The sequence below is a fragment of the Ambystoma mexicanum genome, chromosome 4q (assembly GCF_040938575.1).
Source record: "Ambystoma mexicanum isolate Mex_15411 chromosome 4q, UKY_AmexF1_1, whole genome shotgun sequence".
Lineage (NCBI taxonomy): Eukaryota > Metazoa > Chordata > Amphibia > Caudata > Ambystomatidae > Ambystoma > Ambystoma mexicanum.
In genome coordinates this window covers 252,522,596-252,549,101 of record NC_090928.1, presented here as the reverse complement: position 1 = coordinate 252,549,101, position 26,506 = coordinate 252,522,596, and the positions used below count along the sequence as shown (strand labels likewise).

Here is a 26,506-nt window from a genome sequence, read left to right as displayed (position 1 = left end):
TGCACTCAATGTTGGTAGCATGGGTGTGGTGATTGGTAGAGCAGCCTACAGTTGTCGTTTTATGGGTGGACATGCAGCAGTGACAACTCGTGCAGTGTGCGCACTGGCTGCACTGACGGAATGGTGTACATATGGAAGAGGTCATGGTGCACCTGGTTCTTATGTGCTTGACTAGTGGGTTTTGCAGAGATTAGTAAGTGTAGCAGTGCACTTAACGCCATTGGTTCTATGCACGTAGTAGAGTGCTGGGAGCAGGCCCAATGTTGTGAAGATTGTATTCTTTGGTTGGTATGCTTATAATGCTTTGTGATAGGAAGTGGGTAGCGGTGCCAAACGCAGCAATATGTTTATGCATTTCGGTAAGTGCAACACGTGTGCCTGCGTCCTTGCTTTATGGTGTGGCGGTTATGTTGCCTTTGTGATGTCTGATATATGCCTACATGGGTCTGTGACGTGGTGGGTGTGGCCTAGGCCTAGGCTGTTGGGTACTTGGCCGAAGCCCATCTGCCATGCACCCAGCAGGCTAGGCCTGCATCACAGCCACCACAACATAATGCAGTTTTCACACTGCATGCGTTTCAAGTTGGTGAGTAGCACACACTGGTTTTGGAGGACATTGTACACTTGATAGAACAGCAGAAGTGAGCTGCTATGCGTAAGTTAGAGTATGTTGTTTATGATTGGCCCTGTTGCATAATAGGGAGTCAAATGTGACCGTTTGCTTTGGTTAGGCCCTTGTGAGACCCTTGCTTGAGGAAGTGTTGTAAAACATTGCGTCATGCAAGAAAGTCTTCAGCATCAGAAATTTGCTATATTGACAATGTACACAGCCCCTCGCATACCGTTCAGCACAGGCAATACAACGTAATGGAGTCATAAGAGGTGACGGTGCACCTGGTTCTTATGTGCTTGTGTAGTGTGTATTGCCGAGATTAGTGAGTGTTGCAGTGCCCTACGCAGCATTGATTGTATGCATATAGTAGTGTTGGGAGCAGGCCCAATGTTGTTAAGTGTCTTGTTTGGTTGGTATGCTTATGATGCTTTGTGATAGGAAGTGGGTAGTGGTGCCAAACACAGCCATATGTTTCTGCATTTCGGTAAGTGGAACACGTGTGCCTGCATCCATGCTTTATGGTGTGGCGGTTGAGTGGAAGTGTTGGTGCGTATGTTGCCTTTGTGATGTCTGGAATATGCCTACATGTTATGTTGTGGTGGGTGTGGCCTCGGCTGTTGGGTACATGACCGTAGGCCATGCACCCAACAGGCTAGGCCTGCATCACAGCCACCACAACATAATGCAGTTGTCACTCTGCATGCGTTTGAAGTTGGTGAGTAGCACACAATGGTTCGCGCACGCACATATATAGGAAGTCTCAGTTGGAGGTATTGAGGTACCAGCGCCCTGAAGTGCTTCTGCATAATGCAGAGTCTTCTCACTTTATTTTCAGCAGCTACTGGGAGATATTGGCAATATTTCAGTGCAGGACATAGACCATCCCAAATCGCCCACTCTTCTTCTGGATGCGTTCCTGAGGGCCGACGGTAGAAGTGGGAACATTTAAAAGAAGACTGTGGCAGTAGTGCTGCCTAGACATAAGTACAGCTGTGCAGACAGTGGGAAAGCTGCTTTCGCTTCGTGCGATACAGTCAATGGTGATATTTGTAGGATTTTTTTAACATTAATGTAGGAGGTGGGTTAGTGGGGAACACATTTTGTAGCATTGTCAGAAGGAAAGAGGAGTTCCTGTTTCGATATTACACTGTATGATGGGGGAAAATAAGAATGTTGCAAGCACATATCACTGAAGTGCCACTTCATGGTAGGGGATAGGAAAGCAACCAGTCTGCTTTTAAAGAATGTAATGCCTGCTCAGTGGCAGATACCATACGCAGAGGCGCTTCTAACAGAGTTGTAAACGTACTGTGGGAGAAGTTAGCATACCTCCATTTTGTGGTGATGGGTGCTCATGTGGCTGAACGTGGATGCAAAAACGTTACACTCTTTTTAATTAACTTTCTACTACGCGTGTTTTTCCAATGACTGGCCACTTGCAGGCTGATTTAGTAACCGTGCTTTTGAAGTGTTGTGTAGAACTCGGTGTTGGATGCTAAGGTCTTGGATGGCATTGGTGGATGCGTGTGTGACTTGTTTACCCATAGGCAATCAGGTAGTGGTGGAGAAACAAATAGTGGAAAGGGGGGCTGCTACTGTACTGGGGCGCGGCCCTGCCCGCAATTTGGGACCCGCACGTGCCACATTGTGTGCTTATGACCATGCGGCCCAATGGAAATGGGATTGTGGGGGATTATCCAATCAGGTACTGAGGGTGTGGTTCACTGAAAGGGCCGGGTCATATAGTGTTGCATTACTGTGCGTAGTGAGGGTGACCGAGATGGCGAAATGCATTGTGTTGATTTTGGGAGATGCGTTTGTGATCGATGTACACAAGCATGCTTCGGAAAGACACTTCGATGGCAATTTCAGTTTGGAAGGAGTGGACGCCTTGTGGAACGGGGAGGGTCTGAGTGCAGTTTCGCCGATATGCATGCACTTTGCAGAGACTTGGCCACGTTTGCGACTGTTAATGCCGTCCTTCACTACGGCAATATGCATATGGGTTACGTGGCTTGTTTAGGTTTGTTCTGTTGCATCAGAGTTGCTCAATGGAGTGCAGCGCCTTTTTCCAACTGCCCAGGTGCTCGTCTCTTCTATACTACCAAGAAGAGTATGGGTCGCTGGTGATCAATGTTGTTCCGAGCCAGGCGCTGCGAGGTGTCTCGTCAACGGAAGCCTGTCAGATTGTGTGCTCTCTCGTGGGATGTTCTTCTGCAACAATGGCCTCATTAGTTGTGGAAATGCGGAGTTTTTTTGATGCAAATGGCATTTCCTTGTCGCCCATTGGCAATGCAGTTTTGTTTGGCAATCTACAGTATGCGGTGAAGAGTTTACTGTAACATTGTGACTACAAAAAACATAGAAAATCAATGAAAAACTGAAAAAAGGTGTCTTGCTACAAGCATCTAACAGCCTCCCTTAAAAACGAACTCCCCTATGCTGCTTGGAATGTATTCCGAACAAACGGCCCCCCCCCCCACAGTGGCACGCAGCACAAAAACCTCATCCGGGGATTTTCAGGATGGCCATGGAAATGGGACTGTGCAGGCTGAGGTATTGCGCAATGCCGTTTCTGGGTGTGGTGTGTGCGTAGAGGACTGGTGTTCGAAACTCATACTCTTACACAGAGAGCTCTTCGCTGTAATTGGTGAATGTGTGTGCAACATGTTAAGAGAACATAGCGACGGTGTGCACGAAGGAAGTGGAAAGGGAATAAGAATTGTTGATTCTTCAGTGGGATGCACCAGTAGCAGTACTTTGGGAGGCGCAAGTGCCACGTTCTGCGCTTCTCACCATGGTGGCCAATGGAAATGGGACTGTGGGCATTGTCCAATGAGGTGCTCAGGATGTGCGTCACAAGCAAGGGCAGCCATATCGAGAAGGACGCCTCCTCCTGCTTCACCGGGGCGTGGTCCACACCGTATCTTTGGATGCGCACGTGCCATAATCTGCTCGTCTCACCATGCTGGCCAATGGAAATGGAACTGTGGGGATTATCATAATAGTAACTGTGGGTGCGGTTCAGACAAAGGCCCGGTCATACTGTTACTCTGCGTAGTGTGGCTGTCTGACATGGCGAAACGCAGTTGACTTTGGGTTATGCCTTTTGATACATTCCACAAGTATGCCCCGGAAAGACACTTCGATGGCCATTGACATTTGGAAGGAGTGCACGCATTGTGGTGCGCTGTGTGTGGTGGGCGTTGCGCCGATATGCATGCACTTTGCAGAGATCTGGATACTTTTCATACTGGTGATGTTATCGTCGTGCAGTACAGCTGTATGTATATGGGTTACTTGGCTTGTTTACGTATCCTCCGTCCACTGAAGAGGTTGCTAAATGTAGTGAAGATGCTTTGTCGCACTGCCAAGGTGCTTTTCTGGTGCATAACGGTAATGAGTATGGGACCATGGTCATTTAAGTTGCTCCGAGCCAGAGGTTGAAAGGTGTCTATTCAACAGAAGTATGTATACTTTTTTGCCTCCTGGTGGGATGTTTTTGAGCAACAATGAACCCATTAGTTGTGGAAATGCAGAGTCTTTCCAAGCACAAGGTATTTCGTTGTCCACCATTGGTAATGCTGTTTTGTTTGCCTGTCTACGGGATGCGTTGAAGACTTCACTGTAACAATGTGAGCACAAGAAAACACAAAAGCAATTGAAACCTGAAAGAAAGGGTGTTTTAGTAGAAGCATCTACAATACAACTTAAAAAAAGAAAGTGTTATTTTCAGAGCTGTCCTTTCAAACTAACTCCCCCCCCGCCCCCGCACCCCCAACAACCTTGGTTGCACTTTATTCACTCACGACCGCACGCAGTACGAAATCCACATCCGGGGATTTTGAGGATGGCCATCGAAATGAGACTGTGCAGGCTGAGGAATTGTGCAATACCGTCTTCGGGTGTGGTGTATGCAGAGGACTGGTGTACAAAACTTAGTTAAATGGAGACCTCTTCAATGTGATTGGTGGAACATTCTAACAGCAACCGCTGCTGGCGTGCTGCAAAGAAGTGTGGTGGGGGGGGGGGTCTGCTATTGCCCTATGCATGTTATGTTATGTTATGTTATTTTGCACTTATATAGCGCCTTATATACCATTGGTATGGTCTGAAGGCGCTTGTAGGTTGAACGCCCTTGGGAACCGAAGTTCAGATCAGTAGAGAGAGTAGGGAGAGTCAAAAGGTGCGTGTGAGCACCGGGTATGTGTGCAGCTCGTGCGGTACTCGTGTAATAGCTGCTTCTTAGCGGTAGGTGTGGTGGTTGAGAGATCAGGAGAATGTGTTCGTTCTGGCAGGATTTATCCGGAACGGATGTGGCTGCGTTAGGCCTGAGGAAAACGCCTGGCTGGGGCTGTGGAACCAGCAGTGATTACATAGAATGATGTGGAGTAAGCGGCGGAATGTTGGAATGCTACAGTCGTCCCCATGGCACCTTCATGCCCCACAAGAAACAAAAAGATTATGACAATAGATAATGTCATACCTGCTATTCTTCCAACCTTAAACGCCTTGCCTGACAATCTAGACCCCGGCACTTTAGTTCACGAGTATAACAAAATTATGACTGATACCTTGGACAAAATTGCCCCACTTAAAATGCGCACAAGTAAACCCAAAGCCCATCTAAATAAATGGTTCACGCCCGAACTCAAGGCCTTACGCCTCACCAAGAGAAAATATGAATCCAACTGGAAAATATGTGCAACTGCTGAGAACAAGACTAACCTAATATCTATCTCCCGTCAATACAAAAACGCAGTCTGTCTGGCTAAGAAAAACTCATACAACGATCGTATCGCCAATTCTAAATCAAGCATGAAGGAACTCTTCTCCATCCTAAAGGAACTTGAGTCACCTATTGCCATACCAGACACTTGCACTAAAGATCAGACCTGGTGTTCTGACATCCAATATGCTCTATCTAATAAAATCACTACCCTCCAAAACAAAATTCAACTGAAAAAAGACTCGCTTAAACTCCCTACACTGTCACCACCTAAGGCGATCCACATGCCTCAACATACCAAATTTTCCTTCACCAAAACTTCCACACTTGAGATTGAAAAAATTATCCTCACCCTCAAACCATCCAACTGCAAAGGTGACATCTGCCCAGCACAGCTAATAAAAGACGCTGCCAGAGACCTATCACCATTTATCTCCAAACTGGTCAATGCATCCTTCTCTACAGGCATCATCCCAGCTAATCTAAAACAATCCTGGGTGCTCCCGTTGCTTAAAAAGCAAACTCTAGATCCTCTTATCCCCACCAATTACCGCCCAATCACTACAGTTCCGTTTCTGCTAAAGATCCTGGACAAAGTGGCCTATATACAGATTCAAAACTACCTTGAACTGCACAAACTACTAGGAACTAGACAATCTGGCTTCCGCCCACTACACGGAACGGAAACAGCCCTGATTGACTTAAAGGCCCAAATAGACGAACTGAGAGATCAGGGCAAGACAGCCCTCCTCCTCCTACTAGATCTCTCAGCTGCGTTTGATCTTGTGGACCACAAAGTCCTCTGCAAACACCTGGACGTTGCCGCTCACTTCTCCACCCAAGCCATCAGTTGGATAGAATCCTTTCTAAGTGAGAGAACTATGAGAGTCTTTTCCCCTTCGGCAGCAGCTGACCCTATACCTATTATTTGTGGAGTCCCTCAGGGATCCTGCGTCTCTCCGACCCTCTACAATATATTCACCAAACCTCTGTTCGACGATCTGGACAATCTCGGTATCACCTACACTAACTATGCAGATGATACACAGATTCTCTTCCCACTTTCTGGGGATCACAGCAGGGATGGGGAGTTGGTGAATAGAGTGTATCTCATCATTCAGGCATGGATGGCCACTCACGGTCTTTGCCTGAATGATGATAAGACAGAGTTGATCATTCTGGGCACACAAGCTAATATTAACAAATTGGGCCCGGATTACTCAGCCTTCAGCATAGACGGAAATGCCATTAAAGTCTCGAGGGAAGTAAAAACACTTGGTTTCTATCTCGACTCTACCCTGTCCTTCACTAAACAGGTAAACTCCCTAGCCTCCACTACTGCCTACACTTGTAAATTGATCAGAGCAGGCAAGCCCTTCCTGTCCAATACCAGCTGCCTAATCCTGGCTAGAGCCTTAATTCTTTCCCGACTAGACTACTGTAATGCCCTATACAGTAGCGCCAATAAAGCCACTACCCTAAGACTTCAAATTCTACAAAATAATGCTCTCAGAGCTGCATTAGGAATAAAAAAGAGGGAGCATATCTCCTCGACTAGGCGGCAACATAAATGGCTCTCTACGGAGAATAAAATCCAGCTAAAAATGATCTCATTAACCCATAAGGCCTTAAATAATGCAGCTCCCAGCTACTTAATGGACAAAATAAAAAGAAAAACTTCTAATAGACCCATGAGAATCGCCAATTCCAATTGTTTGGCAGTACCTAGATTCAGACTCGCCAAAATTGGTGGCGCCTGCTTCCCTGTGAAAGCTGCTAACCTGTGGAACGCCCTGCCACCTAACCTAAGAGCTGACCAACCCTTCCCCCATTTCAGAAGGAACCTTATCAAACACATTATCGCCAACAACGACTTAACACCCGAACACTCACAAGTGTAGTCCGACCCAATGCACCCTGACGTGACATCAACCTTTATGCTTATTACCGCAAATCCTGTATGTTGCTAACTGTACATTCATGTAAATACGGCAAATCTTTATCTGTACATTCTTGTAATTTGTGCAATATGGTGTAATATTGTAAATTCATTTATATAACATTGTAACATTGTAAGCTTCGCATATACTTGTTGCTGCGCCCGGTAACCTAAGGGTCTGGTGCGCAATATAAATAAATAAACAAACAAACAAACAAACAAACAGTTATACCGAATGGTGTCATAGTATCTCTGTGTTCTAGTTGAGTGGTGATGTAAGGAGAGAGTAAGCATGGTGGTGTGGTATGATCGGTTATATGCTCTTTCACTGAGCACACTTCTAATTGCAACTTTCCCAGAGAGGGTACTGGGCGCACTTCTAGATTCAGTTTACTAGAGGCTATTGGGCACACTTATAAATGAAACTTTCCAGAGTGTCTATAGGATACAATTCTATAGTCAACTTTCTCAGATGCTATTGGGAACACTTCTAAATTCAACTTCACAGAGCGACTATTGGGAGCACTTCTAAATTCAACTTCACAGAGCGACTATTGGGAACACTTCTAAATTCAACTTTACAGAGCGTCTATTGGATACACTTCTATAATCAACTTTCACAGAGGGTATTGGTTACACTTCTAAATGCAACCTTCACAGCGATGCTATTGGGCGCAATTCTAAATTCCATTTTCTACGTAGTGGATTCTGGGCGCACTATTAAGTCAATTTTCAGAGAGGCTTTTCCAGAGAGGGTGTTGGGAACACTTCTAAATTCAATTTACTAGAGAGACTATTGGGCACACTTCTAAATGCAACTTTCCAGAGTGTCTATAGGATACATTTCTATAGTCAACTTTCACAGATGCAATTGGGAACACTTCTAAATTCAACTTCACAGAGCGTCTATTGGATACGCTTCTATAATCAACTTTCACAGAGGGTATTGGTTACACTTCTAAATGCAACCTTCACAGCGATGCTATTGGGCGCATTTCTAAATTCCATTTTCTACGGAGAGGCTACTGGGCGCACTATTAAGTCAATTTTTCAGAGAGGCTTTTCCAGAGAGGGTGTTGGGCACACTTCTAAATTCAATTTACTAGAGAGACTATTGGGCACACTTCTAAATGCAACTCTCAGTGAGGCTATGGGTACACTTCTAAATTTCGCTGAGGGGATAATGGAGATACTTCTAAATGCAACTTTCATAGAGTGTCTATTGGGAACCCTACTAAATTCACAGTGAGGTTATTGGGCACACTTCTAGATGCAACTTTCCAGAGTGTCTATTGGGCACACTTCTAAATGCAACTGTCACAGAGGATCTTGGGTACACTTCTAAATTCAGTTTACCAGACAGGCTATTGGGCACATTATAAATTCATGGAGAGGCTATAGGGCACGCTTTCTTAATGCATCTTTCACATGTTAACATTTACAATTCCATCTAGATGCGACGCAGGCCGATATTCACAATTCCATCTAAGTGTGGATATGCTAACATTCACAATTCTATCCAAGTGTGGACATGCTAACATTCACAATTCTATCCAAGTGTGGACATGCTAACATTCACAATTCTATCCAAGTGTGGACATGCTAACATTCACAATTCTATCCAAATGTGGACATGCTAACATTCACAACTCCATCTAAGAGTGGGCATGCCAACATTCACAATTCTGTCTAAGTGTGGACATGCTAACATTCACAATTCTATCCAAGTGTGGACATGCTAACATTCACAACTCCATCCAAGAGTAGACATGCCAACATTCACAATTCTATCTAGGTGTGGACATGCCAGTATTCACAATTCCATCTGAGAGTGGGCATGCTAACAATCACAATTCTATCCAAATGTGGACATGCTAGGATTCATAAAACTTGAGAATCCATGCTAACAATCATATTTCTGTCTAGATTTGGCGAAGGCTAGTCTTTGTGGTTCACTCGTGGTATGGTTAGCATTATACTGCAGGCAGTGTTTGATGTCCCGCCATTAATAGGTTTGGGCTGGTGGTCACATCTTTCTAATAATGCATGGTGCGGGTCTGTAGCGGTCTAGGCCATTGATAGGTAAGTTAGAGTGGCAGGAACTTTCTGGAGTAGAGTGATTGCTCTACTCCCCACCCATGCCACACTCACGGTTTTTGTTGGTGTCTGTTGGTTGCTGGCTTCCTTGGCGTCCCCTGCGGACACCTGCAGACACTTTCTGGAGCCGCCTCTGTTGGAGCCGCCCTTGGCCTCGGGGCCCTTAGCCGCTGGGGCTGCCGGGCAGAGGGCTGCCCTGGGAGGACCAGTGATGAAGGTAGGGGATGGGCGGGTCGGGAGGCGGGAGCGGGACCTTGATGGGCGTGGGGCGAGCGAGGGAGAAACCAGGAAGGGGAGGCCGGGAAAGCACGGGGCAACGCGGGGCCCGGGGGAGCAAATCAACCCCAAAATCACTCAAATGGGGTCGCTCATGGGGGGGAACACTCACCTGCTCCTCAGAAGTGAAAAGAGGAGTGGGTGCACTGAATGGGTCGCTAGACCCAGGCGGCCCCGCTGGGGCTGCCGGGCAGAGGGCTGCCCTGGGAGGACAAGTGATGAAGGGCTCACGGCCCAATCAGAGCGGGGATGGGCGGGTTGGGAGGCGGGAGGGGAGCGGGAATCAGGACGAGGGTGCGGGGTGGGAGAGGGACGCTCGGAGGGCCTGGGGGCCCAGTTGGCTCCTGAGAAATAGGCGGCGTGCCCGGATGGGCTTCCTCACCTCGCGCGGGCTGCGAATAGGGAAGCAAGGGGTCGGGAAGGAGAGGGCTGCACATGGGCCAAGGGGGCACAGAAAAGCAAAGAAAATGACCAAAAGGCCCAGAGGATCTTCTGCTATGGAGCGCTCACCTGCTCAGCACGATGGAAAGTGCGGGCAGGGGGCGAGGAGGGTCGTTATGGCCCAGGAAGCAGGGAAGTATCAGGACCAATCAGGGGAGGTGGGAGGGCTGGGGAGGCGGGAATAGGGAAGCAAGGGGTCGGGAAGGAATAGGGAAGCAAGGGGTCGGGAAGGAGAGGGCTGCACACGGGCCAAGGGGGCACAGAAAAGCAAAGAAAATGACCAAAAAGGCCCAGAGGATCTTCTGCTATGGAGCGCTCACCTGCTCAGCACGATGGAAAGTGCGGGCAGGGAGCGAGGAGGGTCGTTATGGCCCAGGAAGCAGGGGAACTATCAGGACCAATCAGGGGAGGTGGGAGGGCTGGCGAGGCGGGAATAGGGAAGCAAGGGGTCGGGAAGGAGAGGGCTGCACACGGGCCAAGGGGGCACAGAAAAGCAAAGAAAATGACCAAAAAGGCCCAGAGGATCTTCTGCTATGGAGCGCTCACCTGCTCAGCACGATGGAAAGTGCGGGCAGGGAGCGAGGAGGGTCGTTGTGGCCCAGGAAGCAGGGGAAGTATCAGGACCAATAGGGGAGGTGGGAGGGCTGGGGAGGCGGGAATAGGGAAACAAGGGGTCAGGAAGGAGAGGGCTGCACACGGGCCTGGGGGGGCACAGAAAAGCAAAGAAAATGACCAAAAAGGCCCAGAGGATCTTCTGCTATGGAGCGCTCACCTGCTCAGCACGATGGAAAGTGCGGGCAGGGAGCGAGGAGGGTCGTTATGGCCCAGGAAGCAGGGGAAGTATCAGGACCAATAGGGGAGGTGGGAGGGCTGGGGAGGCGGGAATAGGGAAGCAAGGGGTCGGGAAGGAGAGGGCTGCACACGGGCCAAGGGGGCACAGAAAAGCAAAGAAAATGACCAAAAGGCCCAGAGGATCTTCTGCTATGGAGCGCTCACCTGCTCAGCACGATGGAAAGTGGGGCAGGGAGCGAGGAGGGTCGTTATGGCCCAGGAAGCAGGGGAAGTATCAGGACCAATCAGGGGAGGTGGGAGGGCTGGGGAGGCGGGAATAGGGAAGCAAGGGGTCGGGAGGGAGAGGGCTGCACACGGGCCAAGGGGGCACAGAAAATCAAAGAAAATGACCAAAAAGGCCCAGAGGATCTTCTGCTATGGAGCGCTCACCTGCTCAGCACGATGTGCACCATGAGCTGAGACCAAACCCTAAGGAAAGTACTTTAAGGACATACAACAGGGTTAATGTTTTGATATACAGCACCTTTTGAATTTTTATATTTGGATTGTCAGTAAATAAAACCACCTGGCCTAGATTTTTCAGTGAACCAAAATAAGTGAGCCAGATATGTGATGTCGTCAGTGATGTCATCAATGACATTTGTGATGTCATCTTTGATGGCCTGGGTGTTGCACTTAGCAGTGCACGGTGGTGGCGCGAGTTATGGTTGCTTAGCTTGCCATAACTGGGGAATTTCTGAGGTTTTTCGGTTTTACCTGTAACCATAAACGTCCCTGTAACAATGTTTTTCCATCGAATTTCATAGTTTTTTATTAGTACAACTTAGCCATGCAACTTAACCATGACGTCCCTTTAACTACGTTTTTTCATTGATATATATTTCAGTGAAAGAACTTTGTTAAAAGTTACGCTAATGAAAACCTATGAAATTCAGTAAAACAACTTTGTTAAAAGGACGTTATGGTTACAACTAAAATTGAAAAAATCCTGAAATTCACCAGTTATGGTAAGTTAAGCCACCATAACATGCGCCACCACCGTGCACTGCTAAAACTAACACCCAGGACATCAAAGAAGAGATCACTGATGACATCACATGTGCATTTAGTTTTCATACAAGGGGTTGTGAATGTAATGTTGACAAAAAAGTATCGGGGATGATCGGGCGATGTGTAATGAACTACATACTTCATTATGCAATGTAGTGTTCTTATGAACATTCCATTGCCGTGTTCTTTGTAGTACAGGAACCTACTCGTACAGAAATATAGGTATTGGCTGCAGCATACATCGTAGAGGTGCAATATTTGTAATTTTCCATAGTTGTATAGTAAAACAGTGAATATTTCTGTGTCCGACTTTTCCGTACTGTGAAACATGTACTAAGTATCTAGTAATGAGTCACTTACTACATATTTCTAATACACACAAAACATAAATAGACTACGACGCATACAAATATGGGGCTTATATATGGAGTGTAAAGTAAGCAAACAAGAGGCAATATCCCTAGCAACTATGTAACCTACATGATTATTTTCACGCACAAAAATAATTGCTGTGTTTCAGGCTTACTTTTCCCCCTATATATATGTACATCATAAAATGCGATTAAATTCTAAGGAAAGTTGTGCAAGAACATCTGAGAATAGCAAAATCTATAAATGTAATACCTTTGAGTTTTGTTTCTGACTGTCAGTAAATAAACCCACCTGACCTAGATATGTCAGTGAACAAAAAAGGGACTAGATATGTGATATCATCAATGATATTTGTGATGTTATCTTTGATGTCTTGGGTGTTAGTCTTAGCAGTGCACGGTGATGGTGTGAGTTATGGTTGCTTAGCTTACCATAACTGACGAATTTCAGGTGTTTTTCCATTTTACTTGTAACCATAGCGTCCTTTTAACAGTTTTTTTTTTATTTTCTTTTTTCTTTTTACTGAATTTCATAGATTTTTACTAGCGCAACTTAGCCATAATGTCCCGTTTTTTTCACTATATATATATATATATATATATATATATGTTTTAATTTTTAACCTGTCCTATTCAACCGAGCATTGGACGAACTAATGACCTCTGCCAGTGCTTGTTTTCTACATCTAAGAATTTTATGATCTCTGCACTAATATCATTCCAAGTGGGTGGGGTTCCATAATTGTAGTTGCACCCATCATCAAGTTAACTCTAACATTGAAAAGTGTTTGTTCCAAATGTGTAACCTGCCTCTGCTTGGGTTTCGCAAGCTTGGGGAAAGCGTGATAAGTATCCTGGACAAAACAGGTTGGCTAGTGCAGTCCTTGCAGATTCTTTAAAATCCCACTAGACCTGCTGGGTGAGTTATGATATGATCTAGGTTATTTATAACATGCTTAATACTCGGAGGTTTCTAAGAGCGGACCCGGGGATCGAACCTGTGGTGCTCCGTGTTGTCTTGCTTCCAAGGCGAGCACGTTGCCCCTGAGCTATCCTCCCGAAACGGTTCCTTAATTTACATACTCGCCCTAAGATAGATTCTTCTAAAACGTTGCTTGTCAACATAAGCACACTTCACATTCGATGCTGTGCTGCCATCCAAAGGCTATCCATGCACAGTGAAATATTTATTTGCAATTTACTGCAAACGGTCTGTTTTCAGTAAATGTCAAATGGTTTTGAACATCCCCCATGCTCGCAAGCAAGGTCAAGTACCCTACAAATGGTACTCGCCCTTCAAAAAACATTTCGCCAATGCCAGTCGGCTGGTAGATTTTGCAAGCCCTCTGGTGCAGTAATTTTTCAGGTCCCTGCCCAGATTGACAGCAGCCTTATAAATAATGGATCTTTTGGGCAGTACAACAATTAATATTGGCCTGCATGTTTTAATTCTAAAGTGAACAATTGTAATGGTTTTATTTTTCCTATTTGCAGGTTTTGAAAAACCATCTGCTATTCAGCAGCGAGCCATCAAACAGATAATTAAAGGACGAGATGTAATTGCACAGTAAGTCTGACAACTACCTGTTATGCCGCTTTCCATTTCTACCATGATTAAGATCTGCATACCCCTGGCGGAAGTGTAATACACCACTTTCTGGCAAGCCTTGGTGCTGTTAAACTACTATGGTTGGGACTGTTGCAGGGCAGAAAAAGAAATCTTAAATTGACACAAAAGGTGCTTTGTGAATCTGCCATTTTAGGATGGGTAGTCCATGGTATTTATTTTCATAGTTTCTATGTTCAGTATTTGGAGCTCTACAAAGCTGGTGATCAAGAAGTGAGTCTTTGCGAGTCATGGCGAATGTGAAATCAGACTATTTTTGGGGATTCTGCAACCATTTTCATAGGTTCTCTCGAAATCGTTTTTTTTTCTTTGTTTATTTTTGTATAATTGATTTATTTTTGGTGGTCAGAGGCACTTCTTCTGACGCTCCCCTAGCCATTATTACCATTCTACCTTCAGCCGTGTGGTATTGGGGTCACCGCTCCAGTGCCCAGTCATAACTGTGCCTCTCAGGTGCCCGATTATTGCCCTACGGTGACAACACACTAGGGTAATGGTCTTCAAACTGTGGGGCTATCTCTGTAAAACAGTAGTACAGTGACTGCTTTTAATAGGAATAAAATGAGCAAATGTAGTATCCTGGGCCCAGCAACAATATGTTTACTCTAGGTGGGGCCTTGGCAACAATATCTTTACTCAAGGGGGGCTCAGAATAGAAACTTTTGACTACCACTGTTGGCTTCCCCAAGAGTGAAAATCAGTCCTGACTTTGTACGTTTTTAGACATGTATTGATGCACATGTTCGAAATATACATCTCCCACGCATATGTGTAGACTTCGTATATAAAATGTACAACTGCTGTTGTATCATATGCGTCTTAATTTATAAAAGCTCTTATTAAAGGGCGTTTTAACTTTGTGATTTTTTAAAATGTTCACGAGTCGTATAGATGTTTTACATTTTGTACATGTATGCAATTTTAAATTCCCTATACATCATATATATATATATATATATATCTATCCTGACCGTTCTAACTTTTTGAGTTTTCATACGTATAGTAGCATAGGTGCATGTAATGTATGTGTACATTTGGTATAAAAGATGTGCATTCATTGTTCGTGTTATATATGGATACATCTTAAAAGGTTAATACCTCTGAATTGGCCTGCTTGATTTTATGTGTTTTTTTTCTCATTGCACTATTACTTGATCATATCTAGGTGCATGCCTACAATCTCGAAAATGTAAGCAGACAATTTGAAGATGGTTGGGCAGAAAAAAAATGTTTTCCCTATGAAAGTTGTTCATCACTCTATCAAAGCAACATTTTTTAAGTATATGAAGCCGCCCACGAAAAATTGACATTTCCCATGCAGGGCCGGCTACCTGCATTTGACCTTGCAATTTTGTTTCCCTCAATTTTATTTCATGGAGGGGTTGAAAAGTTTCTGAAACTCCATGTACCATTTTTGTCTTAACCGCAAGCAAAAAATAAAATGATAAACTGTCATGTCCTAGAGCCATGGCATTATTACATATTTTGTCTATGTTGGCACTTGCTTTGTGTGTTTTAAATGGGTTTATCCAACAATACCCCTACCTAAATCAACATCTAACTCCACCAGCAGGGGAAATACATGTATATTATTATATAAAGGAGATAGAATCAAAATGTGCACTAATTAGCTCATCAACCAAACTCAAGGACCCTGATTACGCGGCACACTAAGTCCTGAAAGAATAGACTGTATACATTAATACATCAAAAACTCAGTGTAAATGTATTCAAAAATATATTAAATGTTAAAACACATTGACCCAAAAACAAAACACAGTGGATACAAAAGCTAATACATCAAAAGTTCATCTAAAACGACCTAACGCAATTTAACAGACCCAAATGACAATACACTACTACATTCAACATTATAAATGTGTCATAAAATTATTCCCGACATGTTTCTGTTCTTCAAATTCCAAAGGGTGACAATTCTTCAGGGAAACTCTGTAAAAACTGTAGACTGCTTCAACACTGTGTTAGGGGGGGGGGGTCTTTTCAAACATCACAAAAATGGATGCCAATACACCTAAAATACAAAAAGGGATCCTTAAGATCTGGGTAGAGTCTCACAATACTAAATATACCATCTCACACCACAGTGATAACTCCTGGTGTGTGGAGGCTAGAGGCATGGTCCACAACTTAACCACCCTCCCCGTTCTGCCAATGAACTCACAACTACCTTCACTGGGAAATTCATCAATGGCGTTTTCTTAATAGACGCTTCACCACATGTACCAATTCCTGGATACATATACTTTTTGCATTGCTTTGTGCCCAGTACTCGATCTACAGCGGATTCTTGTATATTTTGTTTTTTTAACTGTTTATTGGTTTTTGAAAGCTACATGCCAACAAAATATTTCAGACTCATCGCAGAAATAAAAGAAATGTGAAGTCTCGAGAGGGGCTATACTTCCTAGTGCTGGGGCCAGCTTGGGTCAACTTGGGTCAACGTGTACAAACTGGGGCCATAGAGCTGGCGACGGGAGAACCTGCTTGCTCTGGTAGTGAAATCATAGTCTGGGTGCCTAATGTGACATTTGTGAAAGGGACTAAATTTAATAAGGTTCCGCTTCTGAGAACAATAACTACTGATATAGATGCTATATCCCTGCACAGAATTGATAATGGTAGAATGGTTAGTGATTTCCACTCGGTCATGGCTGCAACCATGGTGTGGGACCAACAGAATAATTTTAAGTCTATGGGATTTGATCTTGTGGAATTACAAAATGCTGTCGAAGCCAATAGGTTTCTTACTTTTAAGGGACCGGTAGCATTAAATCAGTTGCAAGGTTTCCTTCTGTACCGCCGTGTGACTCTGGTACTTTGTTGTCTCTTATCTCTAACCTCCTGGGTAATGGTCAGGAGTGGTCCTGGATTCAGCTGGCCCTTAAGACCTTCGAGAGCTTGAGGTAAGGTCCAGGACATACATGACAGAATTAAGATCGAAATCATCTCCTGGAATACTTGTGGCAGCTCCAATCTGTGTAAATTCATGCTTAATCCTGCAGGCAATAGATTTCCGAGAATCTATTTAGTTCAAGAGTCTATGCTCATGGTCCATCCTCTGCTAGAAGGTTTTCACATTCTCATGCCTGGCTGTTAGGTGCGATGGGGGGGGCGTCCTAGAGGGGGCCTCACAATCGCTATAGACTCCAATTTGGGGTTTTCACAGGAAATCGTATAAAGTACACAGAATGGCTTCTGGCTATTGGGTTAAAGTTGGGGCCTGGTTTCACACCAATTTTGATACGTCACCTTTATTGGAATCCCATTAAGGTAACCTTTGCAACCATTGAGGATGGTTTGGGAGATATCATGTATGACTGGATTCAGAGGGGAAATGGTAATCAAGTGAGTTTGGGAGGTGATTTCAATTCCTTCTGTGTAGATGGTGCACAGTGGAATTCTATGGGGCCTCCCCTGCGATGCAGCATGTGAATATCAGACGAGGTATTCAGTTGGATTTCCTTCTGGGGGATTGGGACATGTCTTTATTGGATCATCCACCCTCCTCACTTGCCCCTAACTACACTTGGCATAGAGGGGAGCTGACCTCCAGGATTGACTACATTTATTTCTCTAATGGCATCAGGAACAACTACAGACACCTGACCCATATTCCCTCTGATTTGGGGGAACATCTGCCCTTATCTTTTTCCTTGTTTATTTCCATGCCCACCCCCTTTATCAGACAGGACCTGGCGGGACTGGAGTCTAACAATAAGGGAACGAAAGTGGTGTGGAACAGGAAAACTGTCTACAAATTCAACCAGCTATTGCTTTTGTCCCTGAAGGAGTCTGCTTTTGTTACCCCGGGTTGTGTGCGAAGGGAAGAATGTAAGGCTTCCGTATATATTATTATTCTGGCCTGTACCCGCCGAATTAGAGATCAATACAGCTCATCGAGTATAAATTTAGTCTATGTGAGCGATGACGGAATTCTTCAATCCAAGTTTCGCAAAAGAAAGGAACTCAGTGAGCTGAGAAGATTTGGGGGTGTCGGTCTCTGAGTATACTGTATGTAAGCGTAAACTCCTGAGACCTAAGAACCATGTAAAATCTCTGAAGATGGACGCCCATCTTCTGCGTCATCAGAACATGCTGGAGAACATGTGTAGGGGCCAAGACTGCCAATTCTGGTCCTCTGTTAACAGGTTATTGGGGAATGCTAAAGGGAGTATGGATTGCCCTATAGACTCTGGTAACGGTGTTATTTTATACCAACAACTATGCCCTAGTCCCCCCACAACCCCGCCCCCAGTGACGTCGTGTACGTTGATTGTGCACTTTCACCACCGGAGTGGTCCTCTGGCGGATCTACAATAAAAGCGGGTAGGTTATGCGTGTTAGTAGGACAAAGTTTGGAGCAGAGCAAGGGAGCTGTGAAGTACTGTTGCCAGCTTCAGTTCGGTTAACACCGTTCGCCGAGTGTTAGGGAGAATTCTCATGTGCTAATTCCCTTCACCTTAGACACCCCCGGCAACTTTGCTGGATTTTGGTGACTGGAGAGTGTGAGCCTTTTTCCCCCCCACTCTTGTGTATTTTGATGTGCGTTTTACTGTTGTGTTCTTTGATTATGGAGTTCTAGACAACTTCATAGGCATAATCTTTTCATGTGTGTCACAGCACCCACAGTGCAGTGACACAGGGGAGCCTTTTTGGCTGTCCCAAGGTTTAAAGGCCTTGATAAACTGTTTCCCAGAGAATGTAAAAGTTAAATTGGCTTTACTAGTCTCTTTAAATTCCTAGACCCAGCACACACGATCTTCCAATAGTGCTGGAGGAGTTACCTAGTATCCCCTGTGTCTAGAACTCATGTAGCAGTCAAATGCTATCCTTTTCTATCGAAATGGCTGGCGTCGGTGGTTTTACAACGAACTACCATGATTGTTTCTGACCACGAACACCGGTAGCTAAAAACCGCAGGAGTCATGTTTTTCAAGATGGCGTCTGAGCCCCCTTTGTTTAAACAGGTCCCGGTCTTCTTTTTTCGCCATTTCTTTTTGGAAAAGTCCTTCTAGAGTTTGTCTCTGCGTGCCAAACTAGGTTTGGTCCCTTTGTTTCTACGCCTTTTGGCGGGCTTCAGGACTGAAGACTGCCTCTGGCGCCCGAGTGTCTGGGGTGGGCAGGAAGTGAGGGAGCTGCCCGAAACTCCCTGTGCTTGGTCTCCTAGGAGACCTGAATGCACTCTGGCGTGATTGGTTGGCCGACTGTAATGAATGGGAGAAAACTGTTTAAAAGGCAAGTCTCTTGGCTTGGAAGGCAGAGTCGACCACTGGAACGAAAGAACCGAAGACTAACTGTAAGAGGACGGCTCCTGCAACTCTTGGAACATTGGTTTGCCCAGTGAAGCCCTGGTGCAGGCCCGAATCGCCAAGTTCATCTCGACAGAGAAGCCCTTCAAGGATGACTTTTCCCTTTGAGTTGGTGGGACCAATCAACGTGTAAGCCACCTGGACACCATTCTAAGAGCTAGTTGTATTTTCCTCAGAGTGCTGCAGGAAACCGAATAGCCAGGGAGAAGGACACCTGTTTGTGTGCTTTAAGACAGCTACCGGAATCAAAGATTTGCCAGCTTTGTGACCAGTCCCCGTGCAGTGCAGGAGTCCCTCGACGTCTTCCCTCTTGTCCCCACGACTGAGGCTCAGGAACAGCAAGATCTGCAGGAACAGAAGTCTTCAGCTGCATCTTTTTCTTCAAAATAAGGTACTGTGAAAAACCCGACTGAGCGAACTTACCTCTCACTGAGAAAGTGCGTACAACTTTGGCAACTTGCAGGCCTAGTCGGCTTGTGACCCGACATACAAACCTTTCTTCTATGAACTACTTCTGAGAAACGTGGCAAAGACTTTTCCGTTTAAACAACCAGAACTGTTTTTCTTATACAAGACTCTAGCCCATTGACTTTGGCCTACCTATTGCATTGAATCAACTATTCTGGTGAACTCAAACTATTTGCACTGTTTAAGAGTAACTCTATTATTTGTTTTATTAACTTGTGTCTTTTTGCTCCTACTTGAAATGCTGTGAATGCCATTTTGCTCCTACTTCAAAGTAGTTTAAATGTCTCAGAACCTGATAGTGCAAAGTACTGTAGTATATTTCCTTGTGATATTGATTGCCTCCTTTTAGTGAATGTTTTCAAACTGACTGTAATAAGTGTTTTACCAAGAAACCTTGACTATAAGTGTCTATCTGAATACTTGTAATTATAGACCTCTGTGTAACACCCTTACAGGCTCACATTCCCTCTTGAGATAAGCCTGGCTGCTCAGCTTGCTACCAAAAACTGTGTGGTACAGACCTATACCAAAGGTTGTTTTTGCTTACACCTGTAGTCCTAGTTGTGTGTAGCGGTACCAGAAGGTACTGCATACAAACTTTGCCGAACACAGAGCATATTGGTGTTGTGTCGGTTCTGAGTCCGTCGTGTGCTGTTGTGTGGGGGTCTGTGTGGTGTTTGTTCTTGCGGTGTGGTGAAGTGTGTGCGCGGGTTGCTGCAGTAATTAATGAATACTTCCATTTCTTCCAGGTCACAGTCTGGTACAGGCAAGACTGCCACGTTTTGTGTTTCTGTTCTTCAGTGTCTGGACATTCAGGTAAGCTATGGAACTTACTCTATCAGCCACACATTAATCAGTAAGGTTCCCTCGTTAGAGAATGTGATTTGTTTATTGAACAACAATGTCCTCCCCCCTCCCCATTGAAGTTTTTAAACTAAATTCCTAAAATGTCAAGTGTCCGGCAGTGGACTACATTTTGTTTTAGGCTCTAATCTTACACTTCTAGTGTCACAAGTGTGAAGTATGCAACTCTATAATCACCCCTGCAAACTCGCCATCCTTAACTGATTTGTCATGCTTACTTTTTAAATCTTATGACTTCCTTGGATTGTACTTTGCTTAATTAGTAAGTAATGAAGGTCTAAACAAATCTATGCATGTTGTCCTGTATTAATGGAATTAAATGGTATCACTATTGTTAGACCGAACGTAGCATACAAAGTAATGCTTTAGAGTTGTTGCACCTTAACATGGTGGAACAACCCCTCGTCTCTGAACAAGGAGAACTTTACTAAAATTTCCGCCAGATATAAATCTGAGATACTCCTTAGCAAAAGACACGTTTAATGAGAGAATCTCAAAAGCTAACTCCAGTACCAAGGAACTCTTTGCCATCCTACGAGAATCAGAATCTCCCTCTCCCTTGACCGACGTGTACCAAAGACAAAACTTGGTGCACCAACATTCAAAACACACTTGGAAATAAAATATCACTCCTCCCCAAAAAAAACGGAAGAAAAAAAATAAAGCTCTCACACAACGACCTACCACCCCAGGAAGCACCAAAGAGCCCAATAAAATAGGTCAACCAGTTTAAATTCACCGAAGTTACTATAATGGCATCACTCCAACCATCCAGATGCCAGATAATTAGCTAGGGATCTAGCGCCATTCATTACTAATCTAATCAACTCCTCCTTCAATGCATGCTCAGTCCCTACTAATCTTAAAGACGCATGGGTACTCCCCACCCCTCTCCTCCCTCCTAAAGAAACCGAATCTAGACCCTAGCATTCCCACAAATTACAGACCTATAACTGTCCCATTTCTACTGAAGGTATTAGATAAAGCGGCATACTTACAGATTCAAGCATACCTGGAGGACAACAAATTACTAAGACTACGCCAATCAGGCTTCAGCCAAGACATGGTACTGAAACGGCTCCCATCGACCTAAAGAACCAAATGAATGAGCTAAAGGATAAGGGCAAATTGCCCTTATCCTCTCCTTAGCTTTGTCGGCCCACTTTTTACTTGGTGGACCACAAAGTGCTCTGAAATCCCATGTCCTCAGCTGCATGTTTTTCGGCGGGAGCCACAGCCTGCTTCCAATCCTTTTTGGATAACCGTTCCAAGTTCTCTCCCATTTCATCAGCAGAACCAGCTCCAGTTACCTGCGGAGTACCCCAGAGATCGTGCATCTCCCCCACAATGTACAAGATATTCACCAAACCACTCTTCGATTACCTTGACAATCTGGGTGTAACCTACACTAATTATGAGGGCACCCAGATTCTCATTCCCAACACAGGTGACTATGACACCGATTTGGCTCTCCTGAATAATATCTACCTCATTATACCAGCTTGGATGGCCACCCATGGTCTGTGTCTCAATGACGAGAAGACAGAGCTTCTCCTCATAGGTTCGACTGGCAGGCTGAACAAACTTGGCAAGCAATTCAAATCCTTCAACATTGACAGCACTAGCATTCAAGTTTCCAAAGAGGTAAAAACCTTAGGTGTCTACTTGGATTCAGCACTGAGTCTGAACAAACGGGTGAATGCAACAGCATCATCCACTAGCTATACATGTAAACTTATCAATGCGTGCAAACCATTTCTATCATCTGAGAGCTGCATTACCCTAGCAAGAGCCCTAATTTTGTCAAAATTAACTATTGCAACACACTCTATCTCGGAACTAGTAAATGCAATAGCAATAAAATGCAAACTTTACAAAATAATGACCTAAGAACAGAGCTAAGCATTCCCAAAATGCAGCACATTTCGAACACCAGACGAGAGGTGAGAAGACTAGCATTCGAAGATAGAATCAAACTGAAATCCCTAACCCTTACACATAAATGTCTATCCAACCTGGCCCCTAAATACTTGGTGGCCATCTTCTCAGAACGCTCATCTGAACGCCCCACCAGAACCTTACGTGCCAACTGCCTCAACGTGCCAAAAAAAGCAGGAGGGAGTAGCTTCCCTGTTATGGCAGCCCAGTTATGGAACTCCCTGCCTTCAACCTTAAGAGCAGACTCCACCTTCTTCAGCTTTAGGAAGGAAATCAAAACATGGCTCTTAACCTTGGATGTATAATTTAGTAGGCATCAACTGCTGTAAATATAACCACTACTTCTATATACTTGTAATGTAAATATTTCTGCTATGTAAGAATTGTAATGCAATTACCCTATTATATGTATTGTAAATACCTTGCCTGTGACCTCAAGTAATGCGCCCAGAAGCCTAAGGGCTTTGTGCGCTATATAAATAAAATACAAATATGGTTTCTTTTTTTTTAGGTTCGTGAAACCCAGGCATTAATTTTGGCACCAACCAGAGAACTTGCCGGTCAAATTCAGAAGGTAAACATTTACAGCATTAAGCTGCTTGTTCTTGCTCTGCTTTTTAAAAACTAAGTTGTGGAGGTGGTCTGGTGTATTGCTTGATAAGCTCCTTGCTACGTATTCCCAGATTATGTGCTACAAATTGTATATCTTTTCTCTGCAAAGGCAACCCTGCTTCTCGTAATCCTTTCAGTTTAAAGCCCTAGCAAAGAGGAATTTCCTGCAGTTGTCCTGCTTTTAATTTGGCCATGTACTAACACATTGTGCTTGCCAATTAAGGACGGCAGCCACCACTGTTAAAATATTCTGTAATTCATTTCATTTATTAGATATGTCACATCCCTTCCTTGCAGGGCAGATGTTTAATATGCCACAGAGGGAAGGATGTTTGCCAGAATGAAGGAGTAAAAGTCCCAATTGGCAGTGTTTTTAAAAAAAATAAAACAAATAAAAAAATTATGCATTTCAGTTACTGTGCAGCGCAAAGGTGCCTTTTGGCCACTACTACTGCTAGAACGGCTCCCCTTGTTGGTTAAGCCCAGTCTTGTGGACAACTAACTTTGTTGGCAGTCTTCTCTGTTCTGGGTAGCAAGTGGGCATATATAATTTTTAGGACAATTTTTTTGTGTGTTTTCTTGTCCCATTTTATGGGGCTCCCTACAAACTTTGCTTTTTCCTGTGGAACTTGGCAGGGGTAAAAAGGCAGCTGTGCTAGTATGTGCTCACTGAGCCTAACTCTGAACCCTCGAGTGGATTATCTAGCTTGGCCTGGTTTCCTATCCCAGACATGGCTAGTGAACATTGTTGGGCAAGAATTGATGTGGTAATCTTGTGGGAGACTACCCACTTGTCCTCTTGGTATTAGGTAACCCACCTTTTGTATAAATGCAGAGTTGGGATAAATTGTCTTTGCGCCAACTTCGATTTTTTTGGGGCTCCCTTGTTTGTGTGATGCTAGTTTTGGAAAGAAATGAAATGGTGCAATTTATTGTTTTTCTCATACATTTATTGTTCTTATATTCAAAATTATCCGTCTCTACACGTGTTTTGCCATTCAGATTTGTTAAGAATGGATCATCAGGAGAGTTTTTGAACAATCAAATGAATTCACTGTGCCTAGGAACAAAGCAAATCATATTTAAATTTAGCATATTGGAAAGTTTTAGTATTTGCATAATAACGGCTAGATTCAACATATTACACAAACAAAGGAAAATAACTTAATACAGAAATAGACCCTTAAAAAAGAGTTCCTCCTTAGGTTTGAGAAAAGAGTTCATATGATGCTATAATTCACACTTGTTGTACTGAAATGGCAGTTTCTGCCCAGTGTGGAATTTCGAAAAATAGTTTAGCCAGTTTTGAATTACTCCACTGTCTAAACTAGAAAGAAAAAAAGAGAAAGAAAAAATGAAAAGGAAAGATTACGGTTTGGAACCAATAAGTGTGCGAAAACATGTGGTTACATTAAGTTCAATGGCTAAATCTTGAAAGGCGCCTTTAAATAATTTTCTCTAATTGGCCTTTCCAAAGATAAGAAGTAATCTATAGATTATGGGCTTACCTTAAGATGAGAGATCTTTGTATAACAAAGGCTTGGGGTCCGCCTGGGTTGAGGTTTGTAGTTTAGAGGCTCTGGGTCCGCCTGACGCAATGCTTCCTGTAGGACGCATGATCTGTGTGAGCTCTGGCGCGATTTATTTGCGCCTTAATGAAACACGATGACGTTTCACGTAGCCGCACTTCCTGCCCTTGCAGACACATTGGAGCCAGAGGCGGGTTTCAGTAATGAAGCCCGCCAAAGGCAAAGCGAACAAAAGGGTTAAACCTGGTTTGGCGCACAGAGTAAAGCCCAAGAAAGACCTCATAAACAAGAAGTGGCCAAAAAAGAACACCAGGGCCATTTTGACAAAATGGTGTCACCCATGGGTGCTATACTGCAGCTGATGATTCATCCTGCAGTAAAAAAGCACAATGGTAGGAAAATTAAACCACTGCCACCAGTTATTAAAGTAGTGAGGGTAACACAAAAAACATGAGTAAATAGGAAAAGGGCCTACTAAGTAACCCGCCAGCACTCCTCATAAAATGGAGTATGCTGAACCTACACCGCAAAAAGGTTAGTAAAGTCAATTTCACTTTACTATTCTTGGGAACAGTAGTTCACCCAAGAAAAGGTAGTTAAACCGTATGAGAAATCCAAAGGACTTCTGACACTGCACTGAAGGTGCTGTGTGTCGCAATACAAAAATTAGATGCCTATGGAGTTTGTTGCTTTGTTTTTGGAGTCTGACAGAGTCCAAATCAGATCAAAAATACATGAGTGAGATGAAGGTCTCTCAGTCCAGGGTAGAAATTAAAGTCCACCAAAAAAGCTAGGGGTATCTACGGTTGAAGGGAATTAACACAGAAATGAGAATTCTCCCTAACAGAATAGGTGAGGGTCCTGAGGCAAAAGGCATGTCGACCACTGGAACACAAGATCGGAAGCTGAAGATGACCAGAGACTCCTGCAGACCCCCCCCAGGGACCGTGAAGTGACCAATGCTGTTCTAACCCCATGTTCTTATCGACAGAGTAGTGCCGAAGAGCTCTCCTTCCCTTTGGCTGGTGGGGACCAATTAGCCCCAATATGAACTGCAAATCGAGCCAATAGCTGTTGTTCTATGACCTTTCAGGGCTTCGAATACCCAGAGACCTCTGACCCATTTGCAGTGCAATGTCTTTGCAGAGATGAATCCGCCTAGAACTTTGGTGAGCTCCAGTTGGACCTTCAGATGCACAATCCCACTCATCCAAGTCCCCTCACCAGTGTCCAGGACTGCAGAAGTCGAAGTTCTACCTGTCGATAGCGGTCCTTTGTTGGAGCTGATAAAAAGGCTCCAAAACCACAGACAGACGCAGAAGACCGAAGAAATCCTTGATGAAGGTCCTCTCTCTCGTGACTGCTGCTGTGACATTGATACGCTCACCTGGTTCCCACAGGGGCGTCGATCGGACCTGGACAGCTGCGGTCTCCACCAACGTGATGCATAGTGAGGAGATGACAGTCTGGACTGGCCCGCCTAATCTTGTCTGCTGGACTCGTAGAAGTATTCTCCTGCAAGTGGAGAAGGGGATTTAGCGACCCGTGGACTTTAGTGATGGCCCCCCCAACAGTTCTCGTTCTCCCCACTAATCACCTCCGATAGCCCCTTTTGGTAACCTCACCTTATGTTTTTAAATGATGAGCTCTCCATGCTGCATGGCATGCAGGGGCGCGTAGATACCAGTTACTTCACTGGGTTGAAGGTACTGGAGGAGTTCCGGAGGAATATTGACTCCAGTGTCTATAACGTTCAAAGAGTTCAATATGTCCGATGTTCACTCTTGTTCCATTCCCTCGTTTGGTTGCAGCTGGGTCCAAAAGAATATT

At 44.5% G+C, this 26,506-nt stretch overlaps 1 protein-coding gene across 1 annotated transcript in view; it reads left to right on the top strand.

Moving 5' to 3' along the window:
* EIF4A3 (eukaryotic translation initiation factor 4A3) overlaps positions 1–26,506 on the top strand; it is a 155,068-nt gene that overhangs the window by 24,301 nt on the left and 104,261 nt on the right. The window contains exons 2-4 of the mRNA XM_069607816.1: positions 13,803–13,875; positions 20,483–20,549; positions 23,047–23,109. Of these exons, the coding sequence (XP_069463917.1) occupies positions 13,803–13,875; positions 20,483–20,549; positions 23,047–23,109 (203 nt within the window). The remainder of the gene's footprint in view (positions 1–13,802; positions 13,876–20,482; positions 20,550–23,046; positions 23,110–26,506) is intronic.